This window comes from the organism of the source record quoted next, unplaced genomic scaffold (assembly GCF_019419815.1).
Source record: "Pyrus x bretschneideri cultivar Hongxiangsu unplaced genomic scaffold, Pyrus_bretschneideri_v1 Contig20, whole genome shotgun sequence".
Lineage (NCBI taxonomy): Eukaryota > Viridiplantae > Streptophyta > Magnoliopsida > Rosales > Rosaceae > Pyrus > Pyrus x bretschneideri.
In genome coordinates, this window is record NW_025999502.1 from 6,506,438 (window position 1) to 6,527,236 (window position 20,799).

At 37.7% G+C, this 20,799-nt stretch overlaps 2 protein-coding genes and 1 non-coding gene across 3 annotated transcripts; all 3 read right to left on the reverse strand.

The window, feature by feature from the left end:
• Positions 1–3,756: 3,756 nt before the first annotated feature.
• LOC103934003 (callose synthase 12) lies at positions 3,757–10,608 on the reverse strand. The gene is made up of 2 exons (XM_048583984.1): positions 5,163–10,608; positions 3,757–4,139 (listed from the first exon to the last, which is right to left on the reverse strand). The coding sequence occupies exons 1-2, from the start codon at positions 10,464–10,466 to the stop codon at positions 4,134–4,136; spliced, it is 5,310 nt and encodes a 1,769-aa protein (XP_048439941.1). The 5' UTR covers positions 10,467–10,608; the 3' UTR covers positions 3,757–4,133.
• Positions 7,440–7,519, reverse strand: LOC125477185. The gene has a single exon (XR_007258351.1). It is a non-coding gene; the product is annotated as a small nucleolar RNA J33 (small nucleolar RNA).
• A 6,094-nt stretch (positions 10,609–16,702) lies between the features above and the next one.
• Positions 16,703–19,824, reverse strand: LOC103928827 (ATP-dependent helicase brm-like). The gene is made up of 3 exons (XM_009337924.3): positions 19,534–19,824; positions 18,591–18,878; positions 16,703–18,055 (listed from the first exon to the last, which is right to left on the reverse strand). The coding sequence occupies exons 1-3, from the start codon at positions 19,684–19,686 to the stop codon at positions 16,931–16,933; spliced, it is 1,566 nt and encodes a 521-aa protein (XP_009336199.2). The 5' UTR covers positions 19,687–19,824; the 3' UTR covers positions 16,703–16,930.
• Between the last annotated feature and the right edge of the window lie 975 nt (positions 19,825–20,799).

A 20,799-nucleotide genomic window follows, 5' to 3' on the forward strand; every position in this document is an offset into this window, starting at 1 on the left:
TTGTTTCTATGAACTCACGAGTAACTTCTCAATAGGTCACACATCTTGGGATTGCTTTGGCCCAATCTCGCTTAACTTCGAAGTTACGATGGAACCCAAAGCCAGTAAATTCCCAAAAGGTTTCTTGCTATAAAGAGGAGAGCATGTACATGTAAGGCACATCACCCTTCTCCGTTGGTCGATGTGGGATCTTACAATTATTCTCAAAATAACCTTTAATTTATACAAACGCATGAAATTATAAAATTGTCTCTTAAAAAATATAAACAAATAATATATAAATGAAAACCACTAAGTTCTGCAAATTCAAATGGAAACGACAGATGCATCCAAATTCAAAAGAATTCGGCAACGAAAAATTCAAAAATACGATGGACAAATTCAAATGATCCATACACAAATTATTCTTCTACCTTTTCAATGGAAACATAATCTTCTACATCTTCCGTAGAAACGTCATCTTCCACCTCTTGAATGAAAAAGTCATCTTCTAAGTCAACTGATATTTTTTTACTTTCTTTGAATGAAAGGAGATGAAAATATGAGTTATGGTTTAAGATAGACAAATTGTCTCCCACACCCAACCTTTTTTAAAAAAAAAATTAAGCAAAACAAGATAATTAATGTCATTACCAGTCTTTTTGCAAATGGATAAATTTGTAATTAAAAAATTCATTAAAAGATAGGTGGGAAGATAAGACATTACGGTGGGAATAACATCACTCATTAAAAATTATCTTAATACACCACATATACTTCCCCAACCTTACATTTTTTACATGCATCCCATATTTTCTATACACCCCACATTTCTCAAATCTTATAAAGCTTTTAATTTGGACAAAAAATGTTGATTGAAAATTTGACAAAATATGCCGTTTGGGATTTAAAGCATATGTGGGTTGTTTTCAATTTCATCGTTAAAAGTCATTTGGTTTTAATATTTAGTGGTAATTTTAGTGTTTAATTTTTTATGTAATCTCTGTGATCCCTAAAAGATGAATACAAACATAGAAGCTTGAAAATACGCATCAAAAGCAAGATTAAATAATTATTGATGTCTTCAAAATCACTAAAAAAATAAAAAAAATATGAAGTCTTACCTCATGTAAAGCTTCCGAAACATTGATTTCGTGTTTTATTCGTCAAAAATAAATTTTCTCAATCAACATGTTTGTAGTTTCATTGATTAAGGTTTTGTTCAATAATGGAGGGTCGAAAGGGTTTTGATAGTTGAAGAAGATAAATAATACATTAAAAGTGATTTGGGGTGTATATATTTTTTATTTTTTTATTTTTTAACCTAATAAGGTCAAAATTGCCGTTACATAGTAAATAAGTCATTTAATATTAAATTTTAATGTGATGTGCATTCAATATTTTGCGGGGTGCTAATATAAAAAGAATTTATTTAATGTCTCCCATTAAATATTTAAATTTATTAATATACAATTTTTAATTTATTTTTTGACCAAAAAAGAGTTTTTTAATTTATTAATTTTATTTAACATTCTTCAAACTTGAAATACTCAATTAATGTACCTAAATGTTAGTACCAAAATGTATTATATTGTACTACTGTATTTAAATGTTAGTACCGAAATGTATGTACCGAAATATATGCACCGAAATGTATTATATTAAATTAATGTACATAAATGTGTGTACCAAAATGTATACACCGAAATGTATTATATTGAATTAATGTAACTCAATGTTTGTATCAAAATGCACGTACGGAAATGTGTGTACCTAAATGTATATACCGATATATATTATAATAAATTTAATATACCTAAATGAAAAGGACAAAATACATCGAAATATATTGTATAACAAAAGTTAATTCATCTAAATGTTTACAACAAAATATATTACAATAAATGAAATGAAAGTAAAAATAAAATTAATACATTAAAAATTAGGAAGAAAAACAGAAATAATTAAAAAATCAAAATATAATTAATAAATGAGATTATTAATGTATCAAGGGACTAAAATTAGATTTTGATCCTACTCATGGTTTTAATCTAAAAGTCATCTTTGCGAAGGATTAAAATGAAGTTTTCTATTTTTGAAATGTCATATGAACTTGTATACATTATTGCAGCAATGGTCCCTTAACTTTAACTCAATTGGAGCAATGGTCCATCAACTAAAAATCCATAACCATTGGTCCATCAACTTTAATTCAACTGGAGAAATGGTCCCTTAACTTTAATCCAATTGTAGCAAAGCTCATTCCAACATAACTCGTTTTGACAAAAATTTTGACATAGTTGACAAAAATGACCATAATGACACACTTTGATGAGTTGAGGGACCTTTATTATATAAATGGTTATTCCAACATAACTTATTTTGACAAAATTTTGATGCAATTGATGAAAAGGACTATAGCTACACGTTTTAATAAGTTGAGGGACCAATGATAATGAATTTTTAATTGAGGGACCATTGCTCCAATTTGATTAAAGTTGAGGGACCATTGCTACAATTTACTCTTTTTCAATTTGTCATATAAACTAAAAATTTAAGCAATATGTCATACCAACTTTCTGAAATCATCAATTTGTCATCTCACTCTAACTCCGTTAAGTTTTCCATTCAAAATATATCATGTGCGAGGCACATGACTTGTGTTATAGGTTATTTATGACGTTTAAGATCTTTTTACAAGTTCTTTACTTTTCTTTAGTAGAACTCTTAAATTTTATGTTTGAGAGTATTCAAGTGGATTGTTGACAATTCCATTTCCGACACCAAACCTCAACTCGTTTCTTATATTACAAAGCTCATATACAATTTGATTTCATGACATGCTAAACTGAACACCCTATAATTGTTTTGATCGAACGCAACTTAATAGAAGGAAGTGGAGTATTTTTTTATTTTTAAGTTCAACGATATATTTTATACTAGAGGAGAGGAGAGTTCGGCTAAGCCACACAATAGGCAACCTAATTTGCTATCGAATTCGTCATCCACAAGATTCAAACCTAAAACCTCTCTTACAAGTGAATAAGAATACCATCAGACCGTAGTACTAAATGGCGAAATAGGGTGTTAAAATGACATAAATAATTTTAAACACAAATCATATGCGAGACACATGACTTATTTTAGATGGAAAATTTAACGAAGTTAAGATGAGATGACAAATTGATATTTTTGGAAAGTTGGTATGACAAATTGCTTATAATTTTAGTTTAGATGGCAAATTAAAAAAAAATAAGTACAAATTCATGTGACATTTCAAAACAATTTATATTCTCAGAAACCGGTCTCCCTTTGTTCAAAACGCAACGGGTTCACGCTTGGAGCCGTTATCTTCATTTGCAAATCAGATACGTCTACAAAATTAATTTATCAAGAGTACAAAACAAGGTTCCGCAAAATGTGCCGAGTATACGTTGGAACAGACTCTCTTCGTGTAAGAATCCAGGCATTTGTCAAGCTAACATGTCAAGCAGAACCAGCCGACCGAAAACAAAAGGTCGGCTGCTAAGAGTGTCTCACCGTAACAGAAAATGGCAAACCAATTCACGTACCTCGCTTATGCAGCAACCAGCTTACCAAGCACATTTTCTCTTCTTTAAACCTTGAGAAAACCTCCATGTTGGAGAATTTGTGCACATATCAAGTCAATTTATTTTCAATGTTTTCATGCGCTTAAACATGTCTCGATGCTGAAAGAAAACATCGATAAGCGAGCACGCTGTACATCAAGATTCAAGACCAAACATTTAGAGAAAATGAAGAAAAGAGCTGCATTTCTCACAAAAGAATAAAAAATGTTGTGACCATCTGGAGAAGCTACCACAGAAAACAATACTCAATATAGACACAACGCAAAAAGTTGCACCGTCGGAGATGCGGGAGGGTAACTGCAAATAACACTAAAAGCAAAAGCTCCCCCTAACCGGAGATTGATGGTATCTATGACAAAATTTACTAATTACACAAGTAACAGGGAAGATGAAGCCAGCATCAAAGAACAAAGGGAATCCTCCGCTCCTCCGTGAACGTTAAATAAATCATACCTCCTTGAAACACACATAAGAGCCCCCAACAAGTCTAAACCATAATCCAACTCCTCAACTTGTCGAGATTTTCTACATCTCGTGCTCACATCAAAACTGCAAAAAAATAAAATGCAACCCCGTTAGTAACGTGGAACTGAAACATACAAACTCAGCAATCGCAAATAAAGGGAATATATTGGCTCACCACCCTCAAGTGACAGCGATGCTCACCATCCTATTTATCACCGTTAGATGAGTTAAAATTTCAAGATCTGTGTGGTGGGTAGACACAAATCTCTAAATTTAACTCATCAAACGCCTAACGGTGATAAATAGGGTGGTGAGCATTACTACCACTTGAGGATGGTGAGCAAAAATGCACCCCCAAATAAATAGAGTAGATCTAACTTCTATGACATTACAAATGCATCAGAACTCCATGCAACTAGGTGAAATTCCACTGGAGATCGATGTCAAAAGAGATAATGGAGACCATAAAACAGAAATATGGAGGCTTAAATCTTGTTTCGTAACTCTAAATGAGTATATGTAAACAATGGATAACAGCTCCAAATCACATACAACATATTAGACAACTTAATTAGCACATTAATTATTTATTCATTTGAACAAAATCTAATTTCACATTAGTTCAATGACAAGTACCACAAATTCTGCCAATTATTCAAAAGCAAACCAATTCACCATGACAAAACAGAAATAAATGTGTGGGTAAAATGAGATAGCAGATGCATAGACTAAAAAGAAAATATGCAAATTCCAAAAGTTGGAAACAGTTGCTGACTGTACATGCTACTCAGAAAGCATGCGATAAAAAAAAAAATCGGCGGTTGAACGTGACCTACACATAAAGACATGTTAAGAAAAATAGGATTTTGATTTATCGGGTAAACTGAACACATTTCACGTAACTAGATTGTTATGCCTGTGCCATAATAAATAAAACAACAGTAGATATTGTTTATTGCTCCACAGCATTATGTATAGCGCATGACACAATAACAGTTTTGGACAGTCATTTAGAGTAATTTAGTGAACTGGCTGGCATAAATAAAATAAAGGACATGGTAACATACTCCACAAGTTTCCCTAGAAGATCAATGATTAAAAATTTACCTTATCTGACTTGGACCTTTTTCCCGTAACAATCTGGAATATACGAAGGCCCCGGCTGAATGCTTCATTAAACAATATCCTAGTCTGCATAGACTGAAAACCAGGAAACCATGATAATACTGCCACAGGTGTCATTACAATCACCCCAAACAATATATCATACAGTCGAGCCACAGAAACAACCGCTGCCCAGAGTATAGTGCGCTGTAGACAGGGCCGAAATACTTGTGCTATCAACACCAATCCCCATCCAGTCGGAACGAATGCCAGAAGACTAGTGAAAATATCTATGAACTTGAACTCAGTGAATTCCAGCAGGGCAATCATAACAAGTAATCCAAGTTTTATGACAAGAAATTGCACCAGCCGATAGTAAATGTGATCTTTTGAGGCATATCTGTCCCGAGCATATGCTATCACCACAAAAATGCCAAAAGCCACAAACACATAGATCCAAGACAACAAGTAAACAGCAATACTGGTACTTCCAGCAGCAATACCAAGCTGGTATACAATCCCATATTGGAAAAAGAAGAAGCGCAGGTCTAAAATTATCTCTAGAAACTTTCCCCAGAGGCCAGTGGTCCTTAGATGATCTTGCTCCTCATACCACCATCTTTCCCAGCTCTGTTCAGCTTTTGCAAAGACACTGCCACGATACCAAATCCAGGTCATGAAGTCATCAAAGTCATCTACAGTCTTCAACCAATCAAAGCCAGAAGGATTGAAAACGAAGGGGGCCAATAACCATGACACGACCAGGAACCAACTCGTGATGGTCATGCCTATGTAAATAAAAGTGTCCTTAGCTACAGGACTATGCGATGCATAAACAATAAGTATCAACCCTAGTTCAATTGCTTTCACAAAATGACTACGAGCATAGAGCCTATAATTCTCTGCAAAACTCTTGTGCTGCACAACAAAGCCACGTCCAGTTGCACGATACTTTGCACCACCATGAAGAATAGTTCGCCCAAAAAAGTGGGTACGAGTTCCCATTGAGAATGTGTAGAAAACTGATGAAAGCTGGAGCTGCATCGTCAAGAAATCCCAAATAGCATGAAGGAATCCATGTTCAAGGGAATTCTCCACTATCATTGGAAGGGCAGTGAACACACCAAGTTGGATAATGAACTGCTGATTCAAGACTGTAGCAAGTGCTCTGTTAGTAGAATCATTTCCCAATATAGAACCTTCAAGACCACTAAGAGCCAGATAAAGCCGGCCCCATAGAAATGTATACACAGTAAGAACAACCACCATTGTATTAAAAAAGAATCCCACTGTAGTGTAAAAGAATGATAGCATCCGCAAGAAATCCAGCCTGTGACCCAATCTATAGACATCTCTGCTGAGAATTTGCTCCCCGTTCCCACTAGCAACCTTGGCCTCAAACATGGAAATTTGATTGAATCCAACATCCCTTCCCTTGCCGACTTGAATATATTCATGGTGTGTGACATTTCCACCCCGCAACGTGCAATTAAAGCCAGCAAAAATGTCTTCACTGATGTTAATGACCCTGGAAGCTTTACTGATGCCACCTCGAGTCAAGAACCAAAATCTGTCAAACACATCTGGATGACCATAATGCATTCTAATTTTCAAGGGGTTCGCCAACACCCGTTGCCCCAAGGTGACAAAACTTGTTTCTTGAGCTGACATAAACCAGGCAAGTGATGAGACGGAACCAGTAAAAATATGCTCTCTGACTCCCAAGATGGTAGGCTTCCGGATGCCATAATAGCGCCTGTACTCTTCCAATAGATTCCGCATTTTGAGTGCCTCCTCAAAATAATTGTCTTGGTTCATATCAATCGTCTGAACTGCGTCACCACGAGTGAAGATAATGGCATGATTTTGATTCTCTGGTTTTCCCTCTCCGAGCTTCATTGGACCAGGCAACTTTATGCGGTAGATTTCCACCTCCTTCTCTAATTTCTGATCATACTTCACAAGAACAGAATAGTACTCCTTCTCATTCCTGCGAGTTGAAACCTCATCAAGATAGGCAACTCGAAGTGCTTCGTTGGTTTTCATCAAATACAAAATTTCATCAGCATGGGGATCTTTTTTCACTTTTTGTGTTCCATATATCTGGCATGCAACCACATATGTAAATTTCATCAAAGCAGTTCCATATTCATGCCCTTTGTACAATGAGTCCACACAACTGCTTGTTCTAGTTAAACTTCGGGAAGAAGGTGACCTCTCAGAAGTCAATCTGTCCAAGCCAATGTCTTGCATAGCGGAACTAGGTTCTTGTGATCCTTCCCGAATGTCCATCTCAGATGCAGAATCCAGAAAAGCCAACATCTTCAGAGCCCGATAGTAGTACATCATTCCCCTTACGGTCCTAGTAAGTGTTTGGCCTCTGTAAGATGCCCAAAGCCTCAGTTCTCTCAACTTAGTTGACCATATTTCATCATCACTCCCCATTCCTTCTCTGCGCATCCTCTCCATAAAATTTTTCCACTCGTCAACATAAATTGTCTGTAAATAATACAGGGTAGAAACCCCATCTTCATTCTCCGTACGGAGTTGTTCTTTGTTGTACAATACTTCTTCACTGTAGTACGGGGTCAGCACACTGAACGCCATCATTTTCTCAACTTGAGGTGCATGGGGCATGTTCATAAACAAGGAGTTACTGAAGAAGGCAATTCTGCGTCTTGCCTCAAGGTTAACTGGGATATTCTGCATTGAGTCCCGAGAGGTAAGTATTGTGTGCAAGCGCCTAACCTGCCTATAGAAGAATACATTGTTAGGATCAGGCGACTCAACAGCATTTTCAAAAAGCAGCCCTGCAGCAGAACCTGGATTACGAGGAGCCAAACCATCCTCCATCAGCTGCTCAGTACTTCTTTTTTCCTTGAAAAAATCTCGAATGGCAATCTCATAAAGGGCCTGCAGAGTATTTACCACCTGGTTTGTGTCTTGCTTGGGCTTTTTAAAAAGCTCAACAAGTTTGATCAACTTGGCATGCAGCTCTGGAAGCGCCGTCGTTTTAAATGTTTTCGTGAACTTCTCAATCTCAAGAGAGTGATCAATTTCCTGAAACAAGACTGTCATAATGGAATGTTCTTCTGTGTTGCGTTTGATGATGTCAAGTAGCAAGTGCTTGATGCAAGCATAAGCTTCTATAACAGCGCAGCGCCTGTACTCATTCTTGCATACCTTATACCAGAGCCACTTATCAGGAGCATCTACTAACTCTTTGGCCTGACTAAGTGCCAGCAGCAGTTCATTGCAAAGAAGAAAACAAGGCCACCGAATAACCCTGATATTCCAAGAATTTTGTGGCAGCTCTAACAGCTCAAGCTCGCTGTCAGAAATTATATCTTCTTCCCTGAAGATCAAAATGATCTCATTCCATATCAAAGCAAACCTGGTTGCCTCAACCTGGTTGGATTCAAGCTTCTTATAAGGCCGTCCAAGCCCATACCTCAGTTTCAACCGGTGGATGGCGTCATTAAACTTACTCCTCAGAGTTCCCCTTGCATTTAACAGTTGCTCTTCTGGCATGAGATTAAACTGAATTGCACTTGCAAAGAACTGGAATCTCAGCCTCAATTGCCCGATATTTCGTATCTCGCCCAAATGTGCAAACAAGCCCACTCCTGCCCCCACAAGAGAGGAGTAAATCGAATAGAACAGCTGCAAATCCATGAGGTATATCAAAACGACTGGAAGCCACAGCAATCCCACTGCAAATTTGTTGCTGTTGCCAAAAAACTGATGCCACTCATAGTTCACATTCTTAAGTTTTATGAGTTCTTTTGACGGGCGAATCAGGGGTTTAATCTGCATGAAGTAGCTGAAAGAAAATTTCGTAGCAAGCACGAAAATCCAGAACAAAGTGTACTTTATATTGTCCACAAGTCCTTCTCTCAAGCCACGGCCAACAAAAGTCCTGCTCTGAAACCACCACGATAACATGTAAAATATCTTCCAGTTTGTGTTCTCAAGAAAATTCCGAACCCAAGGAATAATAAAGAGGACCAAAGCCAAAAGCTCTGGTAGGATGAAAACCAATGCAACCGTAAGAAAATTCACCACCCGATTATTTGCCTCGGTGGACCACCTCCCGTCCTGATTTCTCTGCGTCCATATCCTCCCATAGAACACACCAAAAATGACAATCCACAGGGCAGCAACTATGCTCTTCAACACCATCCTCACTCCGAGCCCCAAAGTCTCCCTCGAAACCAGACTATACTGCATTCCCACATCAAGCAACGACTGTAAAAACCTCAAACCAGCCCAAGTGAAAAACACAGTCAAAACCTTGACCTGCACTTCCCTCTCCTCCAACGCCTGCCACGGAAACTCCCTCTCCTCCCAAGCAACAATAATAGCCGCCTGGAGGAACATAAACAACATGATCCAGAGCTTGTCGAAGCTCCGAAACAAGTTCCAAAAGGACCTCTGCTCCACAAACCCAGTCTTCCCCACATGCCTACTCCTACTAGAAGTAACAAAAAAGTTGCTCCCAACATCAACAGGCCAACTGAGCTTGTCAAAACACCTCTTACTCCAGAAATACTCATTGATATCATCATAGTTCCTCCACACACTATGAGGGGCAGTCCCATTCCTGCTGCTCTCCACCTCGGCTCGAATCGTCTCGTAAATGGGTTTCACAACACTATTCAAGAACGCATTCTCCCCCGAAGTCGACGGCATCACGGGCTGACCCGTCTGCTCATCAATATAATCCTCCAAGATCTTGTTCAATTCCATGGCCATGTTATGAAAAATAAAGCACAAGCACTCAGGGACAAACCTCAGATTCGCCGCCTCGCCCCAGATCAGCAGGTACAGTGACACGTACAGCAGCTCCCGGCGCTGGTCGGCGGCAGCATCACGCCTCCGGTCGGAGATCCAGATATTGGACTTCTTCCCCAAATAGGAGCACCAGCTGGTGTAGTTCTTGAGCAGCTTCTTCCGGAACTTCCTCAAAACGGCACCGTCCAGTGTGTCGATGTTGTCCGGGGGAGGGTTGAGGCGCATCTGAGCGTTGGCGAGGTGGAGGACGATGTGCTCGCGCTGGTTGCGGACGTTGTCGTACTGGAAGCCGAAGAAGAGGGCGAGCCAGTCGAGGAGGTCCATGTGGGGCTGCCATTGAGCGTAAGGGGGACGGCGGAGGTTGCCAACGGCGCGTAGAGAGGCGGCGGCGGCGCGTACCTCTGGGAAACGGAGGGACGGGTGGTCGGCGAGGAGGTCGTGGACGGGGATGATGTTGTAGGGCTCCGAGTCGGGGTCGTCGGAGGAGGATTGAGTACCCCGCCGGATACTCATGGCATGGAGGATTGGAAGAAGGGGGTAGCACGGTGGATGGGTGTGTTCGGCAGTGGTATTAGGTATTAGGTTTGCTTCTTTTTTCTGGGTTCTGATGTGGGGAGAGAGGGGGGGGAGACAGCTGGGGGAGATGGATGTAACGTGCAAAACGAATTGCACAGAGTAAGAGAGGGTGTGCGGGATAAGGGCCGAAAGGGAAGTTGGGGGCGCGTTAACGTCGTTTCCTTGCCTTTTCCTTTTCTAGTCGTTGCTTTGAGCAGTTAACGTCTATTTCAAAATTTCTCGGATCTTTCCGTTTGAAATTTAATTTGAATTCGGTAAATCGTTTTTGGGCTAAGTTTGGTGTGACCGGGTGAGGGATTTTTAGGTCTAAATTCAAACGGATTTCAGGTAACATTAATAAAGAATTCTCTCAATATGCAAGAAAAGAATGATCAAAGACGAATTCGAATCATATTATTATTAACTTATTGTGAGATTAAAATTAATCTCTCTCTTTTGATGTAAATAATATTTTTTGTTCAACAAAAAAAAAAAAAAAAAAAAAAACTACTATATGAGCGTCACGAAAACATGAAATTTGCAAATTTCAATTTATACAAATTACTTTAGGCTTCTTTTATCTAAAATGGTTTCTTAGATTGATATAACTTCTCATTTTTGGTCCCTGAGATTTGAATCGATAAAAGTGGTCACTAAGTTTGTTCACCATCAATCATTTTAGTTCTTTCGTGAAAAATCTTCATTATCAAGGGTATTTTTGTCATTTCGATTCTTATTTAATTGAATTTTTCATAGAATGACTAAGATAATTGATGGTGGAGAAATTTAGGGGGCCACTTCTATCTCAAATCTCATGGACTAAAGTGAAGAGTTATGTCAATCTCATAAACCATTATGACTAAAAAAACCTTATTTTTACGTTGTACTACTTGTGGTGTACTTTTAATCTCTCATATTTAATACCAATTAGTATTGCAATTTAGGTAAGAGGTTTTGTGTTCATTTACATGGATGGTTGTGACATATAATATTTGCATTTAGTTAGATACCTAGTTATGGTCACTCCATATGTATAGCTCAATTTTTATCCTTTTGTGTAAAATATCGTTGTATAAAAAATCTCTCACTTCTATCATTTTAGAGTATGACTTCAATATTGCATATCAATCAATGCTATGTGTGTTTTAGCCAGTTAGATTTTATTTCCACAACTTTTTAAATCTTCTCATTTTCAATTTCAATCATTCGTTCTAATATCATTCAATACTACGCAGTACTAAAAAATTTCCAACATATTTTGTGATCAATCTATTACTAATTTAGATTACTCACCCAATCAAATTGATGACCCCGCAACCCACTTTGGAACTTTCCATACAAAAGAAAATCCAAAGTATGTATAACTACATAGAGAACCGAGAACAAAAAAAAGGACTTTTCCCAACCAATTTAGACGTAAACTCTTAAATAATTTTGTAATCGGTCTCACAATTAAAATTAATTAACTTTTTAATATAAATAGTTTGTGAAATTAACATAATTTATTACTTTAATTCCTAAAATTTGAAATGCATTAATAAATTGGATCGCCTTTTCTTTTCAGAGAAACACACGAGGAAATTCGACGTTATGGACTTTCGATTTCCGATGGTTGAATCTAGTACAAGAAGAGAACGCTTAGACAAGAAGGTTTTATTTATATTTTTGGGTCAAGGGAAAGAATGGAAACCTTCTCTGTGCCCAGATAAGAAAATGTTATTTTCCTTCTTTTCAGGCAGCCTCCCACTCGCAGGAAACGCGGCCGTTTTGGAATATTTTATGCGCGTCGTCGCTGTGGTAGGCGAGCGGCCCAACGCCAAGCGCCAGCGCCAACGTCTACATCAGATCTACATCTACATAATCCAATATTAATTTCGTTTTTATATTATCTTTTTCTCAAGGTCAAACGCGTGTCTTACTTTATAAGAAAAAGAAATTTCAATTGAAGGGTTTGTCGGGATATTTTTCACCTTTGGGTTTTTGTTGCTTTTAAGAAAACTTTTTTGTTGTGTGTTTAGTTGGAATTAGATTCTAAAGTGTTCTGTGTGCATGATTAACGGTGCAATGCTACTTAACGCTATGTTACAAAAGCAATTGAGATCGGTACAAGTTCTCTTTGCTCCTCATGATGGGCGAGGTTTTTTTTGTTTCGAGGTAAGGTGATTTTTATAGATAGGATTGTTTTAACTTTGAGCCAGAATGATTGTTTAATACTTTGGCTATTGATGTAAACGTTTGTATCTAAATTTAATAAAATTTAACGTCATTTGAAAAAAAGGTCACTACTGAAGGAACAACATGACTCCATTTTTAGCAATATCATAATCAAGGAAGAGGCGTTATATATTTTCAATGTAATTGTTACATATAGAACACATAGTGTCAGTTTGGGGGAAAATAATTACTCAATCTTTATTTGGTCTGAAGCCTTTCTCTAAAACAAAGCCAACCAAAGAAACATTATGATTCCAAAATTTGTTTAAATCCCTTTGCTTTTTGAGGAATATTAAGATTCTAAAGTTCGTTTGATGCTTTTGCTTTTAGGGTGAGCTTGATCATTATTGGTCTCAATTTCACGTTGCAGATTTTACAAAAAGAAGGAACCGTTAGGACTAGGTCCCCACATAAACTCATAAATCCAGTTTTTAATTTTGATACATAGGCATTTTAGTTAAAATGGTCTTTGAGATTGGTTCCTCACTTTAGTGATTTAGTTCTTAAATTTGAAATTCATAGAAGTTGTCACTGAATTTGTCCACCGTTAATTATTTTGGTTATTTTGGAAAAAAAATCTCTCTTCAATAAGGATCAAAATAAAAAATAAAAAAAAACAACCTTCAATTTAATAAACAATGGGAAAAAATGATTTAACAAAAGGTATTTTTATCATTTTTCTTTATTTAACAGAGATTTTTTTATAGAGTGACCAAAATGATTGATGGTGGACAAAATTATGGACCACTTTTATTGATCATAAATTTCATAAATCAAAGTAAGGAGTTATGTGAATTTCATTAGACTATTTTGGATAAAAAAACGATATATATTGTTGTGGCCTATATTTAATTGACAGGGGGCCGGCGGCACAGAGAGAATAGAGAGCGAAATGTGTTTGTAGAGTTGTGTAAATAATGTGTTATTCCTCCTACGCAGTGTCTTTCTTTATAGCAATAAGAGATAAGAAATTCTTCTCCTCCAAGGAATACAAATCCTGATAGGGAAGAATAATTAGAATCAAATCTAATATAGGATTTACACGATCACACTTAAATAAGGAGTTTATAATATATATATACACACACACGCTGAAAACAAAACTTGAAAGCTATATTTATGAGTTTTCCTTTAAAATATAAATTGATTTTGGTTTTCATTAAAACAGTTGTCAAACAAGTTTGTATTTAAAATACAAAATATTAAGAACTGAAAATTAAAATGCTATAAAACTGCCCCAAATTAACTTCTGGATCGAGACTCATTCAATGTTTTAGAGTTGGTATAGGTCCACATTGCAAGCTCAACCGCTTCTCGAAGGCTAATTCGATTAATTGCCATTTGGATGGACGCATGCAATACCAACCCACTCAAGACTTTGTCAAATTAATGTGACATAAGAAATCTAACCTTGGTCCATTATCTTAATTTTCAATAATTTAATACAAAGAGGAAAGTAGCAACGGTCTTTTAATTTTGACACAATTGGAACAATGGTTTATTAACTAAAAATGTTTGACCACTGATCTCTTAACTCATCAAAATGTGAGTTATAGTCATTTTTATCAACTTCGTTAGAACTTTCGTCAAAATGAGTTATGTTTATAACATGTGAGCAGAATTTAAGGACAAATATCAAAAAGCAAATGAGAAAAATTGTAGCACTGTCCCTCAACTTTAACTCAATTGGAGAATTACTCCCTTAACTTTAACTCAATTGGAGCAATGGTTCCTCAATTTTAACCCAATTGTTGCAATGGTCCTTCCAACATGTCTCATTTTGACGGAATTCTAAAGGACTTGAGAAAAAGGATCATAGCTGCACGTTTTGATGAGTTAACAGACCAATGATCATGAATTTTTAGCTAAGAGACCATTGCTACAAACTTCTCTAATACAAACTGTAAAACTTAGTTCACTGGATCACAGATCTATATCAACACCTTACTTTCACTTATTAATATTTATGATAAATATCTATTTGGCCACTAATCCCAATTTATTAAGAAAAGAGGTGGACGATATCTAAAGTAGTAAAATGAATATTTCCTATAGAATCTTCTGGAGTGACCTCATACATTGAGGGAAATTCAAAATTTGGCGTTTTCAGAATTCTGCTTGCGCTTCTTACCCGTAGCCTTCCAAGGACAAAAAGAAACAACAAAAGAGAAGAAAAGAGTTTTCCATAAAAAAACAAAAAGAATAAAAAAAGAAAAAAGAAAAAAAAAGAGCAACGATATCTTCCATGTTAATTGTCGTTTTGCTACAACTTAGCTCTTGCAGATACGCATGCTTAAGGCAACAATTTCTAACCACATCAATATTATCTCAATATAATCATCTAGTGTTAGGTTTTGAATTTTATTACAACAAACCTCGGTGCTATTAGAAGTAGCATCATATACTTATATATTGTATTTTATTTTCTCAATTTCTCGATGTGAGACTCATATTCAATAAAAGATGATTAGAGACGCACTATATACTCGCTACGAAGGCATGCACACGAGGTTTAGCTTTTTCAAGTATTGAATGTTTCTGGCACCCAAAGATCGTCGTTGTACAAACACACTGCCAAAAAGTATATGTGGGCCTATAACAAGCCCAAACATTTTCGGAGGTCTGCTTTATGCTATCGGTTATGAAGGAGTACTTAGAGATCATTAGGGCTCTTGGATTGGAGGATTTTCAACTAATATGGGAGTAGGTTTGAAAATGACGTTGGATAAGGATGCTAGGGGGATACTTGTGGAATCTAACTTTGCTGTTTCAGTGTCACTCTTCATATGTATTGTGCATGATTTATCCTTGACTTCCTTGTTATATGGTTGTCATCACTTGATTTCTCAATTTGATCAATGTGTTTTGAGTCATACATGCATAGGAAAAGGAATATGGTGGTTGATGATTTGGCAAGCGGAGTTTTTCTTTGGACCTGGACTGCATTATGTTGGATGACCCACCTTCAATTGTTGGTTTACTTCTAGATGATATTTCCGGGGTCAGACTCCGCTTTAGAAATTTCCAGGTTGGACTCCGGCTGTTTGTGTAAGCCACTCAAGCTGACGTTCTTCTTGGGCTTTAGACCCTCTATGTAACCGAAAAACATAACAAACACAAATTCATTAAATTGACAACCAAAAAGAAACCAAGCCCAAAACAACACGGTCATCCATTCCAATGAACCAAACAAAAGTAACGCATTTCATGTTATCACCAATGCCCTTTATTAGGAAAACTAATGAAAAGAGCTTGAAAACTTTGAGTTTTAATGATGAAGACAAAATAAAAGGTAAAATGAATAGTACCTAAGATTGACTTTTTAGTGTAAAAATATGATTTTTTTTGTTAAAATGAATAGTACCTAAAAGTTTTTCGTTAAGTTCCCTTTATTCATTTGGATACAAGTATGCTTGGGCTCGCTCTTTGATTAGAACTTCTCTCTCTTCCTCACGATCTTATCCGGGTAATAAGGCGGACAACCGCACCAGTCCAGCTCGGGGGCCCGTCAGGCCAGCGACATCCATTGGTTGCACCAAGAGAGGGAGAAATGGCGGCTGGAAGGTAGGAGATTCGTCGGAGTCAGAGAAGACTGCATGGAGCGATTGTCGGAGCAAAGCTCGCAATCAACAAAGTAAAGAACAAGCATGCCAATAAAGACATAACATACTCGATCACAAGCAATCAAAAGTCAAAAAGCCATTAGATACTCTCTCATATTTCAGCGCAGAAACAGAAAGCTGCCGGCCACAAAGCAGTGCATTAGATTTGAACCGAGTGTCACAAATCATAACAACGTAATCTAAAAGTTGAGCCTCATGAAAACATCAACAAAATGCACCGCACCGGGGCCTTCATTGCTACAATTGCAATCCAATCAAACACACACTTCCAACACCAACATAACTTGCTAGACAAATACGAGAATTTGAAAGAAGAGAAACATTTAAGTATCGACGGGAAACGGAGAGGGAGAGATCTACGACAAGTGTTTTCTATTGCTTGACATCCAAGTACGGCATAAAAGCGCCATTCGTCTAGGAATGAGGTTTACAAATATACAAAAATCATAGCATCTCTCAATCCATATATATGAGGGATGAGGACACCATACGCATCATATAAGCCTTTATTCAATGCGTAATAATAAAACACACGCATGACTGTCACCCAATTGGAAATGCAAGATAGATAGGTACGTAATTCTTTTACCCTGACCATCCTCTCTGAGGGACCCCAGATGGATGTGCATTCAACCTGTCAATCACTGCATTAAAATCAATGGGTTGGCCACTTTCCTCCATCCTCTGAATCACGCTCGCAACGTGATCGCTCCTGAACCCCATGGGTACCAATTTCTCAATCAACTCATTGTAAGGGTGGTTAGGTGGGAATTGTTGATTCCGAGCCATAAGATTTGGAGCTGTTGTTGGCTGTGGTGTATGATGAGAGATGCTTGTAGGAGGATATCCATAATGAGCAGAATATTGAGTTCTACCCCCTTCACTGTCGTAAACCATATAAGTACTCCCTGGAGGAAGTGCAGTGTGAGGACCAGCAGCCCCATATCCCTCACCTGGTTGAGCACCAAAAGCCCCCTTGATTTGCTGAGGCGGAGGCTGCTGCTGCATTGTTCGACCAGCTCCACCATATCCAAAAGGCATGGGATCAGAACGGCCTGGCCCTGGTTGAGGAATGTTGGAATATGGCACTGGCATTGGCATGCTGTTTGGTACAGACTCTGGAGGAGATGGGTTTGTTTGTTGACTAGGTGGATAAGGGTAGACATTTGTTGATGGTGGCCTCATCTGGGGTTGCATAGAGGACTGTTGTGGAAATTGCACCTGACTCTGCGGTAATTGTTGCGAATACGGAGGGAACGACTGGACTTGTGTCTGATTCACTTGTGATTGTGTTGGCCGTGGTGTCACCCTTGGCATTTCTTGCACTTGGGGGTTTCGATACTGAGAATCAGGAGGCAAATATTGATTCTGCGGATGTTGTGCCTGAGGTGGTGGGTTTTGTAACTGGGTTGGTAAATAATAGGATTGTTGTGGAGTCACATTCTGCGGAGGGGGCTGTGTGGGAGGTGCCACAGGCTGCTGCTGTGGCGCCACTTGATGTGGCAGGGCTAAAGCCAATTGCTGGTTATGTGTTTCAGATGGGTGGTCAGCTTTCTGAGCATCAGAGGTAGGTGGTGAAGCTCTGTCCTCATTGGATTGGGAATGGGTTGAAGATGCAGATCCTTTCTGTGCAAGCTGAAGCTTAGCTAGTTCTTTCTGAGCCTCCGCAAGTTCTTGCTTGTCCCTTATGATCTGGACAGACCTATGGACCTGAAGTGGGCATCGGACAAAGTTCAATGACTGCTAAAATCATCTCTACAAAGTCAAACTAACAAACATTCGGTGGAAAGATAAACTACATTTTACGAAGATGAGAACGGCCCGGGCGCAATTACTCAACAATTTAACAGTGTGCAAGTAAAAGATCCAAAAATCGTTAGGTACAGAAATGACTAGCCCTCCTAAATTGACTTTGAAGATCTCACATTCAAAATTTCACACTGCCAAACTCTTAATCCTAAGAAAGCTAAGAAAAGGATGGTTCCACCCAAATAACAGGGGCACAGGATCACCCTCGTGTACCTAACAAAATACTTTACTATAACTCCTTTTGATGCCCATGAAACGTATGGTAGAACCACTGTAGCAGAACACCAAAGCATCGTATCCATAAAAAAAGTGGGTTAATGAAAAGTTGAAAACCTTTAAATATTGGCAAACAGAAAGATCAATAAAATCACATTCCAATCCAAACAAATTGAACATATGCACAATCTGAAATGCTTAATTTAGTGTTGCAACTCACTTCTTGAAGATGTTTCTCAAGAGACTTGAGCTTTGACTCTGCTTCTTCATGATCACGACCTAAATCAGATCGCATCTCACCAATTGACTTGTCAACATTGTAGCAATACAATTCCAGCTGCGAAAGCCGTGAACTAATTCCTTCAAGAAATCTCATGAGATTGTCAGCATATTTTTTCATGCTCTTTTCAACAGTAGCAGTTACATCTTGGTGAAGAGATTCTTCCGGCTGGCTAAAGGCAGGAGAAGAGAACATCGGTTGTCTTGCCAGTCTACTTCTGTGAATATCCTGCTATAGATAGAATGCAACAGCCACTAGTTAGCAAATTCAATAGGTTCCAACCCATTTTAAGACTCGATAACCAACACGTATTAGGGTTCAAAGTAATGGCTAAAGATGTAAGGTGTGCAAAAGATCAAGATGGAACAAAAGAAAATAACTTGAAAGGTTTCTGAACTTCGAATTTATCGTGTTGTCGAACAGTAAGTTTGTTAATGACAAATGGTTTCCCAACGTGCAAAATTTATTTTCTAAGCTGAAGAGCATAATCGTCTTCTCTGTGCAAAACCAGAACCAGAATTCTCCATAAGGTGCAAATTCAAACTTGTATCATTTAACAAATTCCCAAATCATTTTCGTTCTAGGGAAATCAAATAATTAAAAATATAAATTAAACTCCTTTCCTTCTAATTCACAGCCTTACCAATCTAACCCACATCCATTTCGTAAAGTTAAAAAAAAAACTAAAAGTTAAAATAAAAACATGCAAAATAGATAAACCAAAATCCAAAATTGTCCCCAATTACGCCTATGATCCGAACCCTAAATTAACAAAAATTCAAAATCCCATGAAATTACAGCTCCATCAGCTAATCCCTAGATCCAGCAACCTTCATCAGCAAAGCGTCGCGAAAGAATCCAAAGGTGGGAGCAGTAAAAGTACCTTCCCGGAATTATTCCCCATGACAGGTTCACTGTGGTTGCCATTGGAGGAGTCCTGGTTGCCGTAGTCCTCGTAGGAGCAGAGAATGTCGTCCGACGCGAAATCGAATCCCTGTGAGCCCGGGTTGCCCCGAGTCGATGATCCAGACGCCATATGGGAAATGATCAGGAAGCGTAGAGAGAGAAACTTAGGGTTTTTGTAGAGAGAGAAAATTCGAGATGGAGAAGAAGATAGGGAGATTGAGAGAATAATAAAAGAAACAGAGACTTGGGTGTATGTTTGGTTTTGGTTTAGTTCCACTAATTTAATTTAATATAATATAATTTTATTGATATTTAGTTTTATTTAATTAAAAATAAGAAACACGAGGAAGATAGTGTTGGAGTTTGCGGTAAGATAAGGATGAGCTGCACCGACCATGCTTTTTGATTTTGCAGATATGGGCTTATGTAAAGTCTACTTTTCAATATGGTCCCCTAAATTTTGAAAATCCAAATCTCAAACTGTTGCGTAAGATATGGGCTTATATAAAGTCCACTTTTCAGTATGGGCTTAAGACAGAGTGGTTGAAAATGAAGTTTCTACCGTACTCTTACTCTGCATTCGGAAGCTGATAGTGATCCATCGATCTTTGCTCACTTCATTATGGTCGGACCACACAACGCATCATTTGTGGGTAACAAGATAACTTTAGTGCAATTTTGTTTAGGATTCGATATTATAGGGATTTGATGTGAAAACGCAGTGCTAAGTATCGACTACGTAACATCCTTCCTTTCTTCTTTTATCCGAGCTTGTGACCGACAGTACTAAGATAAACTTACATAGGCAGAATTGGAAAAGAAAATGATCTTTTGATCAACACACAAAACTTCAGATTTTTGCTATCCTTTACATTTCTTAGTATAGGTTTTTATTACCAGCCGACTGCCTTTAATTGCTCGCACTATCAACACACAAAATGATCTTTCGTTCTTTAGGTCGCACTTTAATTGCTCGCACTTTTACATTTCTTTGCATCTATGAACCTAAAATCACAACCTATACAAGTCCAGTCTAACCATCCTTGACCTTAAAGAAGTGAAAGGACTTAGGCTAGAATAGGTTCCTTGCTTGGTCATTCAATCGCTTGATTAGAAGTTAGATTTACGGAGCACAACATCACTTACAAATTCCATCAAGACCATATGTGATTTGGTGGTAGCACGCCTATGTAATCCATAAAGAAGGATAAAAAGTCCTTCTCTCAGCACGACCTAGCCGAAA